Source organism: Hibiscus syriacus, unplaced genomic scaffold, assembly GCF_006381635.1.
Source record: "Hibiscus syriacus cultivar Baekdansim isolate YM2019G1 unplaced genomic scaffold, ASM638163v2 tig00110946_pilon, whole genome shotgun sequence".
Lineage (NCBI taxonomy): Eukaryota > Viridiplantae > Streptophyta > Magnoliopsida > Malvales > Malvaceae > Hibiscus > Hibiscus syriacus.
Genome location: NW_024062927.1, coordinates 644636 through 662738, shown reverse-complemented (window position 1 = coordinate 662738; position 18103 = coordinate 644636). Strand labels below are relative to the sequence as shown.

Genomic DNA, 18103 nt, shown 5'->3' with positions numbered 1-18103 from the left:
AAATTCGAGGATGAATTTTCTTTAAAGGATGGGAGATTTGTAACATCCCAAAATTCGGGACAATGACCAAAATAGAATTTTGGTAAATTTAGTGACCAATTTCAAAAAGATGGAAAGTTCAGGGACTTAAATGAAAAGTTTGATGATAGATTGAATGACAAAGTTTGAAAGTAATAAGGGTATTATGGTCATTTTTCAGGGAAGATTTTTATTTCCCTTTATAAAGGGTAATAAGCACATGGGAAGAGAAAAAAGGTTCCAGAGTTCTCTTCTCTTTTTCCTTCTTCATACGTGAAGGATTGAACAAAAGGTGAGTCTCTTTTAGATAATTTATGGTTAAATTAAGGTTGGGTTATGATCATTAGATGATAACTAAGCTTAATGAAAGCTTAAGTTATCTTAAATCAAAATATAAAAGAGTTAGAGAAGATTAAAGATTTGGAATTCTTGAGTGAAATATTGAAATAGAGTTATAATAAAAATTGAAAGTTGAATTTGACTTGCCATCAATAAGAATAAGAGATTTATGAAGTTAGAAAGGATTAATAACAAAGTTGAAAGTTTAGTAAGATTCTTAAATTTTAAGAATCATGATGAGATATGGAAGATAAAGATGGTTTATATGAATATAAGTTGGTTTAAGTAATGGTAGTTGAGTTTAATGACATGATAGGGGCTTAAAATAGAAGAATTGAGTTAAAAGTTGATGGTTTTCGGGCTTAAAATGCAAATTCTGGGTAAGGTGTATCGATGAACATTCAATGTGTATCGATGCACTCTTTAAAGAAGAAACATCGAATGCAATTAGTGCATCGATGCATAAGGAGTGCATCGATGCACCCCCCTTAAAATGAAAACATCGAAGGTGTTGGTGTATCGATGCATGGGTAGTGCATCGATGCACATGTTAAAGAATGCATCGATGCACTGTAGAATGTATCGATGCACTTCAAGGGAAAATAGAAATAGACATTTCTTTTGGTCCTAAGAAATGATATATTAGAGTATATCATTGGATATATGTATCAATGTATGATTATGTAGATATCGAACATGAACAAGTACCAGAACGATTATCAAGTTAAGATTCGATCGAAAGAGAGGAAATCATAAAAGTGGATTAGAACGTAGTGAGGCCAAGGTGAGTGCACATTATTTAGTATATGATGTTTAATGGGAATTAAGACTTTCAACAAGTGTATTTCCAATAGTAAAATGCATAAATTCCTAGATAGAAGTATGTTTTTGCTATGGTTCATATGTGTGCATAAGTCGATGTGGTGACACAGTGCCCTCCATCCGCCACGAAACACTGGCCAATACATTTCCATCGATCCGTAACTCTCAAGTTAATTTCTAACTTGATCCTACACTTAAAAATGACCTTAAAAGTCAAGTGATGGATAAATATAAAATTCGATAATAATACAAAATGATATAAAATTAATTAAGAACTAAGTTTAATTTGAACGAATTAAGTATATTTAATTAATGGAATAAAATTTAATGTTTTCAATTAGGATAAACAATCAATTTAAAAGGAGGTGCAATGTACAAACAATTTTAAATATTTAAATATTTTAAATAATTAAAATATTTAAAGGTTAAAATGTTAAAGAGAATAAGAATCAAATACTAATTAAGTAAACAATGAAAACTAATTTTAACGTTACTTCTATCTATACGTTTCATTGAAAATAATTTCTGCGATCTTGCAGACAATTTCAAACAGCAGTAAGCGTTAATGATTCAACGGGAAGACTGTTGAAGTACGACGTCAGAAGCAAGCAAGTGACGGTTGTTTAGGAACCTTCGTTCGCTGCAGGGGTTGCAGTCGATAAAGAAGAGAATTCGCCCTGGTTTCCGAGTTCATCGGGAACAAGACTCGAAAGATTCGACTCCAGGGTCATGAACCGTAAGAATCTGAAATCGTAAACTCTCTACCGACACCGGATAACATCAAGAGGACGAGACTAGATGATTTTTGTCTACCGGCGGCAACGATAGACCGACGAACGAAATCGAGTTTGTTGTTGCCTTTAGGATTAAGGATCAATGGAAATGGGAATGTTTTACAAACAGTTAATCTTGAGCGATGGCACGGAAACAATTCAGTGAGTGAAGAAGTTGAAGAGATAGCATCACGGCTGTGGATTTCATTGGTGTTATTAAGTATTAAATTGTAAAATCCTGAAACTGCTATTAATAAACAACAAGTTGGTGCAAAAATAAAATTAAGTTTTTCAAGGATGAGTGGTGTTACTTCTCAAGATAATATTATTTCTGTATGGTTTCTTTTAGCGGTACCAAGGTTTTAAATATATAAATTTATACACTCTCTATAATTTTTAAATTAAGATATCATAATGCTTATAATTTTTTCATTAAATCTTTATTTTATATAATAAAAATATTTTTTATATTGAGGTGAAAGTCAGATGTAAATTTTTATTTCAAATTATTAAGGAAGAGCAACATTCTTTTTTAATGTAGAGTGTACATGATAATATATGTTTTAAAGATTTTTAATAATTTGACAATGAAAGTTCAACCCTTGCAGTCTCTGGTGTTCGAACCTGAGACCTCTAAGGATAACAATTATCTCTTTAACAGTTGAAATAATTGTTTCGTACAGGAAGAACAACATTTTTTTATCATTGAGGTCATTTAATTGATTCTTGATATTTATATATTCTTAGTTATTGATGTGGCATACATTATGTTAATAGAAATGATAATAATATATATCACATCAATAATTAAATAAATGTGAAATATCAAATAAAAATAAGTGTGTATGGTTAATCAATAATGATTTTATCTTAAAATAAAATATATTTAATCAAATATTAAGAGTTAAGTGTTAAAATAAAAGTGACTATTTCGTAAAATATTATAAACAATTTTAACATTCTATCTAAAATGGAAAATGCGAATAGTTTCCGACCAATTTCCTCGAAGCTTTATCCATATTTCAGGGTCGCCTTTTCGAAAATTCGAGAATTGCATACCGAGCTTTGGTTTCACATTTTTTTCTCATCCAACAAGTGTTAAATAGCATGATCATAAACGTTACATCTCATTTTGGTTTGGCTTTTATACCTTTTCTAGGCTTATAAATACTTGTAATTTTACAAAAATATGTATAAAATTGGGTGGTTTTATCTGAGATGGCTTCCATGAACAGGCTAATCATTTCCTTGCTTTTCATCTTTGTTTTCTGTTTTCCTTCCATGGCTAATTCTGAATTTTTCCGATCGATTCAATTGCCACCGACCGCTACAGGTCCCGAATCCATTGCCTTTGAGCTTGCAACTGGGCGATTCTACGTAGGTGTAGCTGATGGTAGAATTCTACAATACAACGGACTAAATGGATTCGTAGAGCATGGATTCACAGGTCGAGACAGGTCTAAGGCATTGTGTGATGGCGTTACTAATCCGGATTTGGGCGCGCGTGCGGAAGACCGTTCGGTTTAGGCCTACATTACGCAACGAATCAGCTCTATGTATGTGATGCATACCTTGGTCTCATGGTGTTGGGTTCCGGTGGAAGAGTAGCACCCCAGTCTCGGCTGGTGTAGAGGGCGTGCCTTACCGCTACTGCAATGGCATAGATGTTCACCAACTATCTGGAAATGTCTTTTCTCTGATTACACCACTGCCTATGATCTAAGGTTCATTCTTCTTTCACAATACGATTCCGTTTCGGGAACTTTTTGTTTCGGTTTTACAGATCGACATCGATTAATAACCTGTTGCAGAGATGCTACGAAAGGATTGGCGTCGAATGATTCAACGGGAGGTTGTTAATGTACAACCCGAGCACGAGGCGAGTGACAGTGTTACTAAGGAACCTCTCAGGGCCAGCAGGGGTAGCAGTTAGCCAAGATGGGTCATATGTTCTGGTCTCTAACTACAATGCTAACAATACCATAAGGTTTTGGCTCATGGGTCCTAGAGCCGACACCTACGACATCATAAACATCCAGGAGAGGCCGAATAACATCCAGAGAACCCTACTGGGAGACTACTGGCAGGCAGCGGCGATGGTGAAACAAGAGACCCAGACATTGGTGCCGATAGGCCAACGGATCAACAGCTTCGGCAGGGTCCTTCAGACAATAAATTTAGAACGATGGTATGGCAATAACTTAGTCAGTGAAGTGCAGGAGTTCCAGGGTTCACTATATATAACATCCATCTGTGGACTTTATCGGCGTCTATACAGTCTAAAACCGTCCACAAAGTTGAACCGTAATCCGATTCAAGAATCGAATCTCTATATCTGCAATGCCTTTCTTTATCCCGAAGTTAAGTAAAGAGAATGTAGTTTTACTTCTATACGGTCTAAAACCTCCATGAATAATAAAGTGTTTTATCATCATATTTGCTTGCTCTGTACATAGTTAAATATATATATGCATCGACAATGAATAAATGCCCACACGGGATATGCAGAGTTTATTTCTTCCCTTCTTCAAGGGAAGCAGGATACTCAAACTCACGACTTAAACCCGAAACGTTTTCTGACACTTCGATGCTCGACACAGGCCCGATTTCCTCCTCCTCCTCGATCTCACTATCATCGTTGTTATATAAACTACCTTGATGATCATGATCATTGTCTCTCGTAAACACCCCGAACTTCACAACAATCAAGAATTTGTTTATATTCTTGTAGCGTTTGTCACGGCACACGGACTCGATATTTCTAAAGATTTCCCAGTCGCGGCAGACCTTGAACCATTAGGGATTCGTGCTCCCATGGAGTGAACTTAGGGGATTGCTCAAACAGATTTTGGCAAAAACAGATTGCAGAGTTCAACGGAATCAGGGTCGTTACAATGATCGAGCGAAGCATGACAGTAACGAACTCGGCTGCAACGTCGAGGGTCATGGACTTCTTCCTCGTAGTCTTGTGGGATATGATCTTCCACAAGTTCTCCCATCCATTTATAGAAACAATAAAAGTTGTATAATTTGAACAGGACCACAAACCAGAATCCTTCTCCATCTCAAAGATAACAAGTCATGCAGCGGTCTGTATACATATACGCATATATGTATGCCCTTTTTTCTGGCAAATTTTAAATTCACAAACAAAATCATTTATTAATTGTCTAAATTAATGGAAACTTTAATAATTGCCATTTATTGTTTGATTTAGTCCGATTGATTATAAAAAAAAATTCTTTCCAAATATTTAATAACTAGTACTATACTATGAACTTCGTAATCTAATTCAATTTTAAAATAGAAATGAATAAAAATCGTCACTATAATCCTTAAATAATTCATAGATAAAAATCACCATATATGAATTTATTAGCATTTATAAGTTTTAAAATTGTTCTTACAATTAAAATAAAGTATAATACTATTAGAATTTAAACTTTAAAATTAATAACCAGATGATTAAGTAAGATAAAATACTATATTGTTTACATAAAGTTATCAGTTTAAATCTGACGTTATGAACGGAACAAACTGAATCAAAAAAAATCACTAAACTTAATAATTGTATATTGATAAAAAGTATATAGTAACAGTAATTAATGAAGATTTAAACATTCATGGATCACTTATAAAAAAAACATTCATGAATCACAGGCATGGTATAGCGACACACCGGACACATGCGACTCTTTCTAGCCACTTTTCAATACATCGGTCATGAAATGCATGCCACAAGGCATGCGTTTAGCTTCGTTCATCCCTCATCGAGGCAAATCGCACACTCAAACTCAGACTCCAAATCTAAAACTTTCTCCAACGCTTCAATGCTCGACTTACTAGCCGGAACAAACCCGATTTCCTCCTCGGTATCACCGTCATAATCATCGCTGGAATAATCATGATAAGTATGGTAGTTTATCTTAAACACCCCGAATTTCACAATGATCAAGAATTTATCTATGTTCTTGTTGCGTTCAGCTCTATATGTGGAGTCGATATAGTTCAAGATTTCAGAACGACGGTTGACCTTGAATTCTTCGGAGATTTCACACTCCACGGGAGAATTAATGGATTCGTCGAATAGGTTTTGGTGAAACGTATTATAGATTTTACTACGATCAGGATCGTTATGGCGATCTAGCAAAGCATGACAGTATCGAAACCGGCCGCAAAGTTGAGGGTCATGTGCTTCTTCTTCGTAGTCTTGTGGGATTTGATATTGCGTAAGTTCCCCCATCCATATGTCGAAATAGTACCAATTCCAGTCGTGTCATCGGCGTACCATGAGCCAGAATCTCTCTGCATCTTTAAGAGAATATCAACGCTTGATGCTTAGCTTTTTTATGTTTCTTCTTATCTTCCAATTTTAGTGAGAAGTGCTTTAGCATCTCCTCTTTATATACACACACATCTTTAACTCTAAGTAGAACACGAAATATGTAGTCCTTGTCCTAAAAGAATGGTGTTTAGTCCAATTTAATATTTATTATCACTTTATTGAATACGTTTACTCGTATTAGGTAAATTAAGTATTTACCTAAATCTAAAAAAGCATTATTATTAACATTGGATCCATTCGATATAGAAATTCAATAAACCACGTTTTCCCATGTTTCCTAACTAGGATGGACATGAGTCGGGTGGGTCAGTTTTCGATCAATCTGACCCAAAATATACACATTCCACCCAAAATTCGACCCGACTTGAAATAAATAAATTTATTAAAAAATATTAATTTATTCGATAAAATAGGGATCTAATTACAAAAAAAATATAGCGAGAAGTTTTATTGCAATTATCCTCAAGGTATAATTATGTTATTTTTCAAGTTGAATATTTTTCACCACAAATTCAAACCCGAGTATTCGACCTAACCCGATCTGACTCAAACTTGTACTCTAAAGACCCGGCTCAACACTAATTTTTTTTAAATTTATTAAGTATGTTAGATCAAAATTCATCAGAGTCAAGTCTCGTACCATACCTATCCTTAACCCTCTTCTCCCTTTCTTCTCTCTTGTGCCGATTATCTTCGACTTTTTTATATTTTCATTTTAAAATATTTCATAATTTATTACATATTATTAGCACGTTCTTACTCCAAAATAATAATTCTTTATATTAAAGATGAAATTTTTCATCCGAAGTCTTAAAGAAAAAAATATACAAAGTTATATAAGGAGTTTTTATTTGCTTAATATTTTATGTCTAAATTAGTTTATACTTGTTATCGCGGGTTTAATTTTTTCAATATTTGTTATTAGAGACAAATTTTTAAAATTTAATTTCTTTTTTAATATTTATTTGTTATTATGAGTAAATTTTTCAGTACTTTTATTAGAAGTCCAATTTTTTTTCCAATATTTGTTCTTATGAGCATACTCTTAAAATTTATTTTTTAAATATTTGTTATTAGGGACTCATTTATTTACACTTGTTATTATAGAATTGTCCTTAGAAATTTTTTTAAAACTTGTTATTATGAACAATTACTTAAACAATTGTCTGTAAACATAACAACGATCGTTATGTAGTGATAATGACATCATCCGAAACCACGATATCCACAACCGTTATGTTCACAGTAACATATGTTATTAAAAATTCACAATCACGATACTTGCAATCACCGCAATATCATCAGTTATATCCGCAATAGCGATAAACACAATGCGGTCGAATACATAAATACAAACTGTAATTTAATTCTAAACCAACATGACTTCATATTATCACGACCAAAAATACTAACCTCAATTTAGGATGTTACAATTTTATTAAATGAAATTAATTTAATAAAATAAAATAAAATATTTTTACTAGCATGACATATGTCACGTTATCACTTTAGACACGACATTTTTCATATGATCATTAATATATGCAAATATGTGTAGCGTCATCACTTTGGATACGTTACATATGTCAAATCATTACTTATATTACACGTTATAGTGTCACGTGAGTGGCAAGCTTTGATTGTTAGTCAATCAACAATTTTCATCATGAGGGCATTTAGACCCAAAATAAAATATTGAGAGCTAAATTACTTTACAAAATTAAGGTCAAAGTGACTATTTGATCAAACGTTAAGAGAAAATTTGTTATTATGCAATATATTTTTGTCAGACGTCACCTCAATCCTTTTCAGACTATATCAATGTTGAATACCTTCCAATAGCGTTGATTCCATCCAAATAGGGATAGATTAATCTATAATACTCTAGAAGAGGTATAACATAGAAAATGTTATTCTACCGCTCCAAATAAAATTTGTACCTAAGAAGTTCTAGAAGATAAATATTTATAATAAGAATATTTTTAGTAGTCCATTTAAACGTATCTCAACCGTCGGATATAAGAGGTCTTAGTTTATAAATAAAAACCATTCCTATTATTTAATAGTAGTAGATAAATTGAGTGTATGCGTGTAAGGAAAGTGAGAAGCTTTTTGTCTTGATTTTAAAGTTTAATCAATAATGTGTATGTTACTAGATGCATTAGTTAAATATTCAGTTACAATTTTTATATTTTTACAAATTACAATGTGAAATCATCATTTAATATAATTTTTGTATATTTTAAGAATTTTTTTATATGCTTGATATAAGTATTACCATGATTAGTAAATATTTTAAATTCGTGATTTTATTTGCAAATTAAAGACATGAGAGTTTGTAAGCGTGTTAATATGAAACTTTATAAATATTTTACATCTTCGAATGGAATGAAACTTTTAGGATTGATTTGATTTTACTCTTATAGAATGTTTAATTTTGAAATTAATTGAAATAAATTTTTTTATTTTTCATCTTAGTTGGAAGGTATTTTCTTCGAGTTTTAAATATTCATAGGAGAAGATTAAGGAAGGGTAAATATTTATTTAATATATGGTTAGTTTCTTATTTTATACATAAATTATACTAAACATATTTTTTATTATTATTTATTTATTTGTGTATATAATATGTTGATAAATCGATAATATAAATAACTTATTAAAAATATTAATATATTATATTATGTGTAATGTGATTTTAGATATTATATACTATCGGAAGATACTTTTATGCAAGAAAGTGCAGTAGGTGATGGAGCCGTGCTCCAAGATTCTAAAAAGAATATCTTAGATTTCACCATAATCAAGTTGTCAGAAATTTAAAAATACACAAAGCTAAGCAATAGACTGTAGTCAAGGGATTAGATTTTAGTGAAGTATTTTTCAACTCGAGAGTATAAAAAAATGTCTTCACGTTAGGATATAGAAGAAGGACGATTAATTTGATGATTGCACATTTGAGTGGATATCAAGGGAATACAACAACCTTGTAGATTTCGTAATATAAGGATCAAGATTAGAATTAGATAGGTTAGAGATCGAGAAGAGGTTGACTAAAGACAGTGAAAAGGAGTAACGGATGCAAAAAAAATAACATGTAACTATTTATTAATTTAATACAATTATAATATGTTAGTTCTATAATTTTATAATTAAAAAGGTACCCGAGACCATTGTACTTTGAAAGAAGAAAAAACTCATTAAGATTAGAATTATAACTCATTGTACTTGTTTTTTTATATATATGTTGTTATTGGTGATTGTGGGCGTTGACTTAATGAGATTGGTGATGGTGGCTCGAGGTTGGTCTGGTTGTGATTCGTAATTGTGGTTTTTGGGACTAGGATGAAATGACAGTGATGAATGGTTCATGGTCGTAAGAAGATGATGAAGCTCTTGAGTATGATAGGTGTTGTGTTTAGAGACGATGGTGACATGAAGAACATCAAACGGCGTAAGCGAAAGGGATCGACAATCAATTAATATGAAAAACTTATGCTTTTTTTGGGGGAAGAAGATGACTTTTTAGCATTTCTTATCGACAACTGACGATAATGATCGTAATGAAATAAATTGAAAGTACAATGATTGTATTACAGTTTCTAAAGTTTGTGAGTAAAATGCAGTTGTCCTAGAAATTCGGTGATCATTTATATCGTTTGCCCTTATTATATTTTTTTTTTGAAAGATGGGTACTTCGTATTGAAGATACAAGGTACACCACCTCTGGACCTCATTAAAAAAACCTCCCTAGACCTAATTGGAGGAAAAAGAGTATACCATGAGGTAGAATAAAATGAAAGCCAGAGCTCTCAATTACACCAAACGATAAAGCACACCAATCCGACCCTCACAAAAAGCTAGCCAAGCTAGAAAAAACTACACTACCCGAACCAAACTACCATGAAACAACAAGCCTCGGCTTTCTCTAACCACAAAAGGACCTAACGGGACACTAAACTGCAACTCCAACAGTTCCAGAACGAACTATCAGAAATAAATGGTGGAACCATAATCTCTATAGCAACGAAGAGAACCCAGCACAAAGCTATTTTAGTCATTGATAACATATGCCTTGTAGACCTATCTACTCGAACCCAAAATCTCAATAAAAAAATAGGGTAAACTATACAATTGACCACCTACCAATTGCCTCTTTTCATTTTGACCATCATTTTTGAAATTTTATTAATTAGGTCACCCAATTATTTAAATGCACTCAATCAAGTCACATGTCATTAACATTTGACGGAAGTGTTGATGCGGCAATTAATAAAACTAATATAATTATATATTTGATCACTCTTACTTATATATTCTATTAATTTGATCTTAATTTTAATAAACTAAAATTAATTTAACCTCAAATCAATTGTACCACGACACATATTACTATCTTATTAAAAGATTAAATTTAGTTATAATTTAATTTAGTAAATTTATTTTCTACCAATAAGATGGAGACATGGTGAAAAGAAAATCGAGAGAACTCAAATAGTGGGGCTAAGGGAATCGATCCTGAGTCTCTAGGGCAAGAAAGGTGGGGAATGTCTCAGGAAAGGCGGGTTAATATACGGCTAATATACAGCATTACCGGATACATTAAAATGTATTTAATAAATTCGGTTTAGCGGTACCTATTATGTTGACAACTAATAATGTTTTAGGTAGAAAATATGAAAAACTATTAAAAAATTTGGTAACCGGTAAACTTTGGTTATCGGTAAGTATCTATCTTTTTTATAAAAGTGTCCATACTTTTAACATATCAAGTAAATTTTACCGGTTTTGTCATAATGAATCTGGTTTTGTCATATTTTTACCTGTTATATTGTAAATTATCTATCCTTTTTATAAAAGTGTTCATACTTATTTCACTGTGAAAATATATTATTATCTTTAGTTAATATTGTTAAATTTAAAATCTAAATAATATTTATAAAATATCAAAACAATCAAATAATTTTTTGTGTAAATGAAATTATTAAATTAATATTGTAGGTGGAAAACATGAAACACTATTAAAAAAAATTGAAACATAAATTACATAACTTTCAAAAAAGTATATATCATTTTTATAAAAGTGTCCATACTTATTTCACTGTTGAAAACATATTTATTATTATATTTGGTTAATATTGTTAAATTTAAATTCTAAATAATATTTTATAAAATATCAAAACAATCAAATAAAATTTTGTGTAAATTAAATTATTAAATTAAATTGTAGTGGAAAACATGAAACACTATTAAATAAATTGAAACATAAATTACATAACTTAAAAGCAGTTATAAATCCTAAAAAGTGTCGATACTTTTAAAAAATATATCGATCCAAAACGATATACCAGGTAAAAATATGATAAAACCGGTAACAAATGATAAAACGGTAAATTTAAAAGTGTCGATACGTTATATAAGGATCGACACTTTGTGAATTTAAAAGAGAAGCAGTTATAGCGCCTATAATGTGTCGATACTTTAAAAAAATATATCGATCCACAACGATATAACAGGTAAAAATATGATAAAACCGGTATCAAAATGATAAAACCGGTAAAATGATACGGATATATTGAAAGTGTCGATACTTTCGTAAGTACGTGTAATAAATTATCGACACTTTCAAAGAAATAGGTAATTATCCTTTCGAAGTATCGACACCTGACATAAAAGTATCGACACTTTTGTATTTGTATCGATTAAATATAAATAACATATCCGATGAAAATATAAAGGCCATAGCTAAATATCCTCTGAAAAAAGATAGAACGGACGAGTTTTTGAAATCGAAGAGTAATTGTTGCTGCATTTCAGAAGGCGTTTCTAAAGCGAAGTTTTGTTTGTTGCTGCAGTCGAATCGAAAGTATGTTGTCGAAACCCTAATTTTTAATTATTACAGTAATCGCGATAGGGTTTTTTTATGTGTTGTTTGGGGTTTTGGAGTAAGGAAGCATTTGGGACGATTGCAGGTAGAAATAGATATTCAAGGAAAAATATAAATGTCGATACTTTTATTAAATATTATAGGTAGAAAATGATATTATAGGTTGTATAAATGTGCCGACACATTTTGGTGTGGCCATTCAAATTCTTTTGAAGAAAACCGTTTTACCACAAGAGTAGTTATCTATATTTGTATATTGAAAAGTGTATGTAACAAAATAATTTGATTTGCGTAAACTGATATATGAAGGAAAAATGGAGTCAATGGGTTGGAAAATTGTTGGTGGAGCAGATGACTTTGAAATTGAGGCCGAGACTCGAAGCAACCAAAGGGTGGATATATGTACTTCTAGTAAGTATCAATGTCTTTTTGTTATTATTGTTGAAATGGTAATTGGATTAAGTATCGATAAACTTTAAATTGATTACAAATTTTAAATGTTAACAGTATGGCCGAATGCAAAAGGATGAAGGGAGATGGCACACAGAGCGGTTCGGTATGTAAAATGAAATTGACATTGAGTAGTATTAGTATTAGTGTTAATGTATTGATTAAGAAACGTTTATGTTTTATTAGGTGAAAAAAGATGTGAGGTCCAAATGGAATTCATGAGTGATGCTGAAAAGGAACCTTACATCACACAGTCAAGGAATGATAGTAAAGAATACAAAGAACGGAGGAAAGCACATGAAATAAGGTATTCATTAAACTTGTAAATACGTTGATACAAAATATATAAGAACTATAACATTATATATTGTTAAAAAATGTAGGAAGTGTCGACAAGATGCAGCATTAAAAGGGTGAATTTATTAATTAAACACCTTAAGGAGAAGGGTCAGTTGAATGTGCTGGGAGAAATAGGTTTTGGATCGTTGATCGGAGTAAGGGATCGACCTATTCGAAGGGAATTGTGTCGATCCTTGATGGCACAATTTGACGTCAGTCAATGTATGGCTAAGTATGGTGATTATTCATTCCCTCTGGGGTATCGACTGCTGCAGCCGTATTGGGGTACAAAACAAAGGCAAAAGTGTTATAGAAGTCTGTAGGAGTAAGAACTGGAAAGCACTTGCCTCCAAATATGGTTTGAATCATAAGGTGACATATGCTGAAGTTGAAGAGGATATCAAAAGTGGATCTTACTGGGGGATGAGCTGAAGGCCCGAGTTCTATTGTACCTTGTCGGGATATTTCTTTGTCCAACGGTGATACGTCAACGAACAAGGAATATATGAAGCTCATTTGCGATGAAGGCTTGAAGGGTGAATTCAATTGGGCTGAATATATCCATTCGAGATTGATTGAATCAATCATCACCTTTAAAAGGGCAGCCAGAGATACCTCAAAGGGTGCATAGCAATCTTAGAGGTAAATGAGTTGAATCACTTTTTTGTGTTTTTATATAAAAATATAAATTTTATTATAAATACAGGTTGCACTGTTCGATTTTTGGTCGGGCTGTGAGCAGTGCCGGCTTATGAAAGAACCGGAGTGGCACGCATCCGTGCATGGGGAAGGAAGAGGTGGTTAGAGGATGGTGAAGTTGAAGTGGATAGAGGGAAGATGCAAGAAATGGTAATAAATGTAATTAAATAATATTAAGAATATAATCAATGTCTTACTATTGTAATTTAATTTGAAGGTTATTGGCAAGGATGTAGAGGAGGCAGTGGAGGCAGAGGAGAAGAAAGGAGGGATGGTTGTATTGGGGGATGACGGTGAGTGGGACGACGGTGAAGCAAAACAGAGTAACTTCGACATTTTGATGTCTGAATTGGCTGATATCAAAAAAATCCAATTTGAAATCATGCAAAGACAATCAAGAGTCGAAGAGAAACTTGATCAAGTCGTAGAGAAACTCGAGAGAGTCGAAGATACACTCGAGAGGCATAAGGGGGTAGTGGAAGGAAAAATAGATGGAGTGGTGAAAGAAGTAGAGGTGTTGAGGGTGAAGTGGTGAAAGAAGTTGGGGTGTTAAGGGGTGATATTAAGATGGTGACGGGAGAAAAATTTGAGGGAGTGGTGAAGGAGGTTGTGGATTTGAGGAGTGAACTTACGGGGGTGAAGGGGGTGGTGATAATACTCGGATGAAGGAGCTCAATTGAAGGGTGAAATAAAGAGATGAAGAGCTATGTAGAAAAAAAGTACGATGAACTGAAAAAATATGAAGAAGAAAGAGGAGGAGGAAGAAGAAGAGATGGAAGAAATAAGGAGGAAGGAAGTCGATGTCATTTATACACCGGAGAGTGTTATAGCAGCAGTTTTGGATTCGGAATGTCTGCACCCCAGAAGAAGAAGCAGAAGGTAAGTTTAATAAAAGAATACTTAATTTGATTTTTATTATGTTGTTGTGACAAAAATTTGTATGCAAAATTGTAGGTTGAAAAGCGGATATTCCAAGCGGAATTGATGACATCGAAGCTGTAATTTGTGATTATTATGGAATAGCGAGTTAGAATCGGGGTAAGTGAAATATATTGTTTTGTGAGTGATATTTAAATATTTCATGACAACATATTAATCCTAATGATTCATACATATATTCTGTAATATCAATGGGAAATCAATTCGCTAATGTATACGACGTTGCAACGTTGAAGCCTACGGAATGGGTTGGCGGTGTGGTAAGTAGAAAGTAGAAAATGTTAAAACTTATTGAATATTTCTGATTGTGTAATTAATTTTGTTAGGTTATCGATTTGCTCGCCTGGACCATATGCTACGATTCTCAAAAGTCACTCCGGAGGATTGGCTACCTTCCATACCTCTTAGTGGTGAGTTAAATTAATAAATATTGAAAAGTGTGTTATAGACGGTAAATTAATAATGTTTGTTGCGTAATTACAGCAACAGGCGTTGGAAGCCAACAACAAAGAAAGTGTTGAGAGTATTTCTACCTTCTGGGGTGTCATATTGGATAACTATGTGAAATTCACCGACTGTGAGAAGGTAAGACACCATACCAATTGCAAATGATGTTTTCGGATATAGAATGTTGAATTTTGTCAAATTGGGTGTGAAATTTGTTGCAGATCATGATCACAATAAACTACCATAATTCACATTGGTATCTGTTGGTGTTGGATATGGTAGATCATGTTGTAACAATATGATAGTATGTTTACAACTGAAGCAGCTAAACAGAGAGTGAAGGATGCTAAGAGATGGTATGTATGTATGTATGAAAGGACATTATGTAAATTATAATGCATAATTTTTTTGGTGCATAACTTCTTCTATTTAATGCAGATTAAAATATTAGATTCTTATAATAAGAAACGCATTTGGGTTGAGTCCTGTGGATCTCTAGGAAAGTATCCCTTGAAAAATTTCAAATTTGTGGAGCATAAGAAGAATAAGCAATTGAATGGGTATGAGATGTTATCACAAATAGAAAGCTTAATTTATGCAGTATTCATCATAATTGACATGTGTGGTTTTCAAATTTTGTAACAGATATGATTGCGGCATGTATGTGATGATGTGGATGGAATCGATCGGTTCTACAGGGGCAACTAGTGATTTGTAAGTGGATAGAAAAAATCGTTTGTGGTAAAATTGTTAAAAGTCGTATATTGAATGCTGTAGTTGACAATACTTAACGTTCTGACAATTTGAATATAGGTTGTTGGAGACTGGGATCGATCGCGAGTATTAAACGATCTCGTAAGCCACAATCAAAATGAACGAAGACAGGAGATAACAAAAGCTGCAATATTACATAAGAATAACAAAAGAATGCAATGATGTAATGTAGGGTTAATTTTGTATAAGATTTATAATTTTGTATACGATTTATATTTTCGTATGTGAATATAATTATGAATGAGATGAGAAAAGTTAGCAGTATGTTGTTGTACATGTTTCTATACACATTAAGGGTCATGTTGATACTTGGAAGTAAAAGGCAAATTTACAATATGGCCAAAAGGATGTAATTTTTCAATCTAACCGGTACAATTATACCGGTTTTATGTGAGAATATGTCTAAATAATGTGTCGACACTAATATAGTTTGTGTCGATATTTTTTTTCCAGAATGAATGGAAACAGGGTGCACCATAAAGTGTCGATCCATATAAAAAGTGTCGATCCCAAAATCATCGAACCCAAAAGTATAATGTAATATGTAATTTTTCAATCTAACCGGTACAATTATACCGGTTTTATGTGAGAATATGTCTAAATAATGTGTCGACACTAATATAGTTTGTGTCGATATTTATTTCCAGAATGAATGGAAAACAGGGTGCACCCATAAAGTGTCGATCCATATATAAAAAGTGTCGATCCCAAAATCATCGAACCCAAAAGTATAATGTAATATGTAATTTTTCAATCTAACCGGTACAATTATACGGTTTTATGTGAGAATATGTCTAAATAATGTGTCGACACTAATATAGTTTGTGTCGATATTTATTTCCAGAATGAATGGAAAACAGGGTGCACCATAAAGTGTCGATCCATATATAAAAAGTGTCGATCCCAAAATCATCGAACCCAAAATTATAATGTAATATGTAATTTTTCAATCTAACCGGTACAATTATACCGGTTTATGTGAGAATATGTCTAAATAATGTGTCGATACTAATTTAAATATGAATGGAAAACAGGGTGCACCATAAAGTGTCGATCCATATATAAAAAGTGTCGATCCCAACATCATCGAACCCAAAAGTATAATGTAATATGTAATTTTTCAATCTAACCGGTACAATTATACCGGTTTTATGTGAGAATATGTCTAAATAATGTGTCGACACTAATATGTTTGTGTCGATACTAATTTAATATGAATGGAAAACAGGGTGCACCATAAAGTGTCGATCCATATATAAAAAGTGTCGATCCCAAAATCATCGAACCCAAAAGTATAATGTAATATGTAATTTTTCAATCTAACGGTACAATTATACCGGTTTTATGTGAGAATATGTCTAAATAATGTGTCGACACTAATATAGTTTGTGTCGATACTAATTTAAATATCAAGTGTTTTCCACCGTTACGATATAGTACTCTTAATCGAGAAACCCTAAACATAAAGGCAAGCAGGCAGATCTTCCTCTTTCTTCTACCGTTATCATAAGTGACGACCAGATATTCAGGTAAATTTATCGATATTTTATGGGTTTGATTGATTTCTATATTGGAGTTTTTATCCTGAATGTGTTTGTGTTCCATTGTAATAGGGTAGCATCCAACCAAAATGGCTCCAAAACGTCAGCGTCAGAAGCGAGGTCTTTCTCAAAGCTCTTCTCAACCCAGTTCTTCTCAACCACCTCCTTCTGTAACAACGATTCTTCTGAGGAAATCAGGTCCTTCGAAACTCTGAACTTTAGATCCGACATGGAGAAACAAAGATGGCAGACGAGTTTTAAAGTAAGGAAGATTCGTCCCGAACGTGTCATTGACCTGGGTTCTTGTTTGATGATAAATATGCATTTAGTTTTAAATCCACATTTACATCTTGGGGTTGGCTTGAATTCCTTGGTGTAGAACCAAGATATTATCCCAACCTAGTTAGAGTCTTCTACAACAATGCTTCCTTACAGCACGAGCCTAATAAGACTAATATAATAGGAATTAATACACATGTCATGGGGAAGGATATATATATCTCCAGAAAACTATTGCGGAGGGTTTAGGTGTAGCGAATACAGGGGATTCAGATGAAAATGGTGTAGATTGGTCTACAATTAACGGGTTACTAGAAATAGCCCAATTCACCTCGATGTAGAGTCGAGAGTGTTTCACAAAATGCTCACATGGTATATCCGGCCTAGTGGGGGAAAACATTCAACGCTTCGAGACAGCGATTATTGGTGGATAGCAAAGTATAAATCCAAA

General features: G+C 32.8%; 1 protein-coding gene and 1 pseudogene across 1 annotated transcript; one reads left to right on the top strand and one right to left on the bottom strand.

Annotated features, from left to right (window-relative positions):
• The first annotated feature begins 3170 nt into the window (after positions 1 to 3170).
• On the top strand, positions 3171 to 4321 carry LOC120148059 (annotated as a pseudogene).
• Positions 4322 to 5712: 1391 nt separating this feature from the next.
• Positions 5713 to 6195, bottom strand: LOC120148058. The gene has a single exon (XM_039161253.1). The coding sequence runs from the start codon at positions 6193 to 6195 to the stop codon at positions 5713 to 5715; it is 483 nt and encodes a 160-aa protein (XP_039017184.1).
• Between the last annotated feature and the right edge of the window lie 11908 nt (positions 6196 to 18103).